Raw genomic sequence first — 6,611 nt, forward strand, 5'->3', positions numbered from 1 at the left:
GGGTCCCGGGGACCTTGAATGGCTTCCGTTGAACAACCTCGAACCGTTTTCTCTCCTCTTGCCCCCCCCCAGGGGTACCTCTGGGACAACAACCAAGTGGTGGCAGCGTGGCTGGAGAAACACCTGCAGGAAGAGGACGGCTCCCGCTCCGCCATCCGGGAGAACATCAAATACCTCAAGCGGGACTTCGCCCTCAAGAACATCCGAGGGTGAGTAGTCAGTCGATCGTATTTATTGAGCGCTGTGTGCAGAGCGCTGTACTAAGTGCTTGGGAGAGTCCAATGCAGCACTAAACAGGCACATTCCCTGCCCATGACGAGTTTACAGTCTAGACGGGGAGACAGGCATTAATAATAATAACAATAATGATAATGGTGGTATTTGTTAAGCGCTTACTATGTGCCAGGCACTGAACTAAGTGCTGGAGTGGATAGGAGCAAATCGAGTCGGACGCAGTCCCTGTCCTACATGGGGCTCACTGTCTCAGTCCCCGTTTTACAGATGAGGTAACTGAGGCCAAGTGAAGTGATGAAAGATGGGCATAAGGCTGTGGGGCTGGGGTTAAGCGGATCAATAAATGGAGCAGATCAGAGTGACGCACAAAAGAGTGGGAGAAGAGGAAAGGAGGGCTTAGGGTGGTCTCCAGGAGAGGATGGGCCCTCAATAAGGCTTTGAAGCAGCAGGGGGTGGGTGGTGGCCAGGGGAGAGTCATTGTCTAGTCCAGCCTCTCCCCATCTTCCCTGGGCACAGGGGCATTTGAGGAGAAGAGGATGAGGTGATTCAGGATTGGTGCCTGAGAGGAGGGCATGGGCCTCTCCATGGGGGGAAGCAGGGATTCCCGCCCCTGTGACCGGCAGGTACTGGTGGCTTCAGAGCCCTGAGGCCTTTGAGTCCAGAGGCAGAGCTCAGGAGCTGTGGAAGGGGCTGTAAGCCTCGCGAGCTCTCACGACCTGTTACCTTTGTCCGGGCCTGGCTGCCCAGTTCTTTCTGTCATTAACCTTCGGCCCCTCTGGGATCGTTAGCCACTGGTCCAGTTAGCTCGGGCTTCCCAAGCTTCTGCTAGACTGCCGAATGTCCATGGACGGTGGCTGTCACCATTACCTGGACTGAGCCCGGGACGGGGCCTGGATCTGGGACTAGAACTGGAGCCGGGCCTGTAAGACCCTGATGATTGAAGGGCCACCAGAGCCCGGGTAACCAGAGCCCAGGCAACCCAGAAATTAATCATGAAAGCTCCTGCGGAGAGCTCTGTGCTTAAAACTGTAAGGGTGATTGACAGGGCTGGGGTAAGGCCCATTTGCACCCCCCTAATTTGCCAATCTGCGTCGGTGGGGACGCAGAGCAGGGGATTAAGGGGAAGAAAGGTGTGTGGGAAGGAGGAGGGAGAGGAGACCCTAAACAGGGTGGGAGTAGCCAAAGTGGTGGCGCACAGCACTGAGAAAGAGGCCGGCCCCTGGGCGCTGCGTGTGGCTTGGGAGGGTGAAGGTTTGTGGCCTGAGAGAAAAGAAAGAGGCTTGGCAATTTTCACAGAAAACCCTGAAGCCCTCAACAGATTCCTTTATTCGTTCAATTGTATTTATTGGGTGCTTACCGATTGCAGAGCACTATACTAAGGGCCTGGGAGAGGACAATACGTCAATAAACAGTGACATTCCCTGCCCACAATGAGCTTACAGTCTAGATGGGGAGCGGCAGACATCAAGAGAAATAAAATTACAGATATGGACGTAAGTGCTGTGGGGCTGCGAGGAAGGAGGTTGCCTTTTAGCACTGGGAAAGAGAGAGAGTTTGTGTGTGTATGTGTGTGTGTGTTGCACATTTAAATTGCCTTAGGCAAATCTCAGGTGAATTTGTCATGGCAACCAGTCATTCTCACCCCCTGGCCAGAGGCAAAGAGGGAGTTTTGGTGGGGGCCTGAGGGGTGAGGAGAAAGCTGCAGGGGGAAGCGGCTATCAAGGAGGGAGGGGGGCACAAGCTGCCCCTCCTGTCAATGCTTCCTCCCTAGCTGCTACCACCCCACGCCCCACCAGGAGGATGACAACATGGCATAAGGGCAGGTGGCCAAGACCTCAGCACTGCCCTGTCCGTGGGCGCATATGCCATGGGAAAAATCCCCAGCTTCCTCAAATTGCAGCCTCAGCCCCCAGGGAGGACGGTCTGGAGGATGGGGCTCCATTTCGGGACCAGTTCCTACTTCCTCCAGAGGAGAGGCTCTTTATGGCTCCCTAAGCCAAGGATGCTGGCGGTGGGAGGCTCTCTCGGGCCCACTGGGGCCGGGCCGGGCCGGGTGGAGGTGTGGTCAGCCCTTTCCTCCCTTGTCCATTCAGCCTGGTTCAGGAGCATCCTGAGGTGGTTATGGACTGCATCGTTCACATGACTCAACACATCAGCCCCGCAGAAAGGGCCCAGGTAGCCCACCTGCTCGCCACCTTGGAAAACCCCTCCACCTGAGCCGGGGCCGCCGCCGGCAGGGGGAGGGGGCGTTCAGGGGCCGGCAGGACCGACCCGGCAGACCGCCCCTCCCCTGAAGCGTTTCTCCGGCCCCGGGGGGCCAGACGGTCCCTCCTGCCTCTAAATCCGGAATTCCAGGGGGGGTCACCAGATGGGAGAGATTCCCACCTCCTTTCCGTGGGGACATTTGAACAAGAGACTACGGTGTGTTTTTTTCCCGCATCACAGATTTACATCACAGCCGAACACCTCTTCCTATTCTGTGCTTTGGGCACAGGGCAGGGAGGGATTATACGTTGTCATTTTCTAGCAGAACGTGAAATCTCCGAGTTTGATTTTTGAGCCGTAGCTCCTCCCTGTCTGAGCCTGGGAAATGGGCACTCATCAGGGGCCAGAGTCGGTCAGAAGAAAACCTATTTTTATAAGGTCAGTCACCCCTCCAGCGACTTGCTCCCTACACAGAAGCAGTCGGGGGGACGGGGTGTTTTTTAATAGAGAGAATTTTTTGTTTTCCCCCACGGCATCTCACTGATCACTAGAAAAATCATCGAAGAGTTTCACGTTCAACGCAAGTCGTGGTCGTTATCGTGGTATTTACTCGAAGAGCCGTAACCCAGAGGACTAGCAGAGGCGTTCTGAACGACCTCCAACCCCCGTTGCCAGGGATGCCTTGCCCCGCGGCCACCCCTGTGGTGGTGCAGCATGGCTAAGGAAGGCAAGGAGCCAGGCAGCTGCCGTTCCCAGTGGAGGTGTCCAAGGCCCACCTTCCCGCCGGTCCACCCTCCTCGAGAACCTGCTCTGCTGCTGCTGTTGGGTGTGATGAAGAGGAGCGGGGGTTGGCAACTGAGCATAACTACTGTGACTTCAGCTTCTGACCGCTCTCGTCCACGGAAGAAGCCTCCGCGCCATTCGTAATCTCTCTTGTGCCTTATTTTCTGTGGGCGAAGCATAAATCACATTAGGATCGGACGGTGGGCAAAGACTCAGGGGCGTCAAAGGACTCGAGTGACCACTCCTGCCTTCCAAAGGGCAAATAATTGGGGCTGGGTTAGGGCAGCTCGGGCTTCTTGGGTTGCACGACACAGCGTGCTTTGGGGCCCGCGGGCCTCTCCGCGAGATCCGCTCGGTCCTCTCTCTCAGTGTGATTTTGGGGCTGGGCCTGGTGTGCAGAGAGAAGATCGACACTCCCCATTTAATGGACAGAATCGTTCAGGTGATTAATTGATATTGTCCCAGTGTCACGGAAACCATGGTTTCAAGGTAGTTGATGACATGAGGCCACGGTCTAAAGGCCTTTGGACGAGGGACCCCAGAGAACTCAGTCCCAAGCCTACAAAGTCTGAGTTTTAGCGAATCAGGGTCCGGCACTCGGGAATAGGAGGGGGTGAGGCTCTCAGGAGATTTGCACTATGGATTTATCACTCGGAGTTGGGAGGGTGGGGACGGGCGGGGAAGGAATTGATGCTGCTTGGGAGAATTGAAGGGGGTTAGCGTGCACATGGTCAGTGTCAAGGAGCAGGATGAATCAAGGAGAGCTATTGTGTGGGAGGGGTGGTCCGGAGGGCCACAGGGGCGGTTCCAAATAAACTGACCATTTTCAGCGGTGGGTCTCGGACTTCTCTTTCCAGTGAGGCTGCGGTTGTTTCTCTGTGGCGGGGGCCGGGGGAAAGAAGCGGGGAAAGAGGCCTTGGGCAAATGTACAGTCATACTTGTCCCCAGGGTGTGGAGCAGAGATGAGGCATTTCTACATTGACTCCCACACGTTAACCAGTCTGGGCCCAATTTGGCACAAGGCTCCGGTAAAGATGATTAATGGTATCAATTAAGCACCTCCTGTGTGTCAAGTGCCATCTTGAGCACCGGGGTAGATACAAATTAATCACGGCAGACCCAGTTCCCGACTCTCAGAGGGCTCCCGATCTAGAGAAGCAGCGTGGCTTAGTGGATAGAGCTCAGTCCTGAGAGTCAGAAGGACCTGGGTTCTCATCCTGGCTCGGCCACTCGTCTTCTGTGTGGCCTTGGGCAAGTCACTTCACTTCTCTGAGCTTCGGTTCCCTCATCTGTTAAATGGGATTACGGCTTTGGGCCCCATGTGGGACGGAGACTGTGTCCAACCCCATTAGCTTGTACCTACCCCAGCGTTTAGAACAGTACTTGACACTTAGTAAGTGCTTAACAGAGACCGTCATCGTCATCATCATTAGTGAGTTGAAATGATCCCTTGGCAGTGATTGGTCAGGGTTCTTTCTAGTCCGGTCAGGATGGCAACTGTGTCTTTTTAGCTTAAATAGTGTAAGGTACTGATCCCAACTTTTTTGAGTACTGAGGACTCTCTGTAAGTATCTGGTGGCTGGCTAACGATTGGTGACTCAAGTATCTCGGAGCTGAAGGAAAGCAGAAATGAATCATAGCACCAACTGCTACCCAGGACATCTCTTTTCTGTAAACTAGCACTCTGAATAATAATAATTATGGTTTTTGTTAAGGTCTCCTATGTGCCAGGCACTGGACTAAGCGCTGGGGAGGAGGCAAGCAAATTGTGTTGGATGCAGTCCCTGTCCCACACGGGGCTCACAGTCGCAATCCCCACTTTACGGAGGAGGTAACTGAAGCACAGAGAAGTGTGTGACTTGCCCACGGTCACACAGCAGACAAACGGGGGAGCTGGGATTAGAACCCATGACCTTCTGACTCCCAGGCCCAGGCTCGATCCACTACGCCATGCTGCTTCACCAACAGCATGAAGAGGTCAGGCTTTAAGAATGAAAAGGAAGAGACAAATGAGACAGGGAACGATTGCCAGTCGGGGCAAAGGAGACCCTTCAGAACTGCACTATCGTTCCCATGGCCATAGTACATTTCATTGCACTGTTTTTCCAAGAGGACCCACGTTTTGGGATTGTCGTGTAATCTGAAGGTTGCCGGTGGAAAGAGCAGATGTCGATCCACAAAGCCCATTGAAATCCTCCATCGATGCCCTGGAAACCCAAGGGAACTGTCTCCTGATGACTCCGGCTTATTCCACTTGATTTCTTTTCAAACCGAATGGGATTTTCGTCCATTTCTCCGCAGGGCTGACTCTGAGCCCTTTAAATTTGGGCGTGGCTGAAATCCTCAAAACCTCTGCACTTTCCTCCCTCATGGGGGGAGACCAGTACCTCCTGAATCTACTCTGCACCCGTCTTTGTAGAAGGGTGAGGCTTAATGCTCCTTCTGGCTTTTTCATTTGAAAAAACCACAGAGCTGAGCCCTGTGTAAACAGCTCCTGCCCCCCGCTGATTATTTCTTACCATAGAGTGGTCTGCCAGGTGTTTAACAATGCTGCAGAGCTATCGAGGCGGAGGAGGTCCCGAAGTGGGGGACCTCGGATCCTCTTCTACTCAAGATTGGTGAATCCAGGTCCCTTGGATGAGTGTGAGTGGATGTTGATGGTGGGATTCTTTGCTGAAATCATCTCAAGGGCAAATCTCTTCTTTTTTGGGCATTTCAGTCTTGGTTTTCGTGATTGTTTTCGTCACTATTCAAGGAACAGGGAGGTTGCAAGAGAGGAATGAATTACAGAGACTGGGCTGAGGTCTCATGTTGGGAAGTTCAAATATTGATTTAGGTTCACATCCTTTTAATTGTTCCACTAAAAGTAAAGTTGAGTTTAATGGAACTAGGCTAAGTCCTTAGCCTTTTGGAGGTTCACAGTGGTTATAGGCTGAAATCTAATAGATGCATCTTGTGCCTTAATACTAAGACTTGTTGTATCAAGGGTTTACATTAGGCTGGACACTGAGCTAAGCGTGGGGTAGATTTGTGAGAATCAGTTTGTACGCAGGCACTGTCCCACATGGGGCTCACAGCCAAAGGAGGAGAGAGATCAGAGATTGAATCCCCATTTTATACATGAGGGAACTGAGGCCCAGAGAAGGGAAGTGGCTTGCCCAAGATCACACAGCAGACACGTGACAAAGCTGGGATTAGGGCTCTCCTGACCCTCGAGTCCATTCTTTCTCTACTAGCCTACTCTGCTAATTGCCAAAGTCGTTTTCACATGTCTTTTTTTTTTAATAGTATTGGTTAAGCACTTACTATGTGTCAGGCACTGTACCAGTCACTGAGGTATATATAATCAGGTTGGACACAGTCCCTGTCCCACATGGGGCTCAAGGTCT

General features: G+C 53.0%; 1 protein-coding gene across 5 annotated transcripts in view; it reads left to right on the plus strand.

The window, feature by feature from the left end:
* Positions 1–6,611, plus strand: part of ACACB (acetyl-CoA carboxylase beta) — a 126,062-nt gene that overhangs the window by 92,645 nt on the left and 26,806 nt on the right. For 2 of the 5 annotated variants that reach the window (XM_029049313.2, XM_029049314.2), the window contains one exon: positions 73–209. In XM_029049313.2, coding sequence (XP_028905146.1) covers positions 73–209 — 137 coding nt within the window. Of the gene's footprint in view, positions 1–72; positions 210–1,600; positions 1,641–2,327; positions 4,067–6,611 lie in introns of those variants that run through there. The other 3 variants (XM_001508180.4, XM_039915121.1, XM_029049312.1) reach the window with 3 other exon arrangements.

This window comes from Ornithorhynchus anatinus, chromosome 21 (assembly GCF_004115215.2).
Source record: "Ornithorhynchus anatinus isolate Pmale09 chromosome 21, mOrnAna1.pri.v4, whole genome shotgun sequence".
In the NCBI taxonomy this organism is placed as follows: Eukaryota; Metazoa; Chordata; class Mammalia; order Monotremata; family Ornithorhynchidae; genus Ornithorhynchus; species Ornithorhynchus anatinus.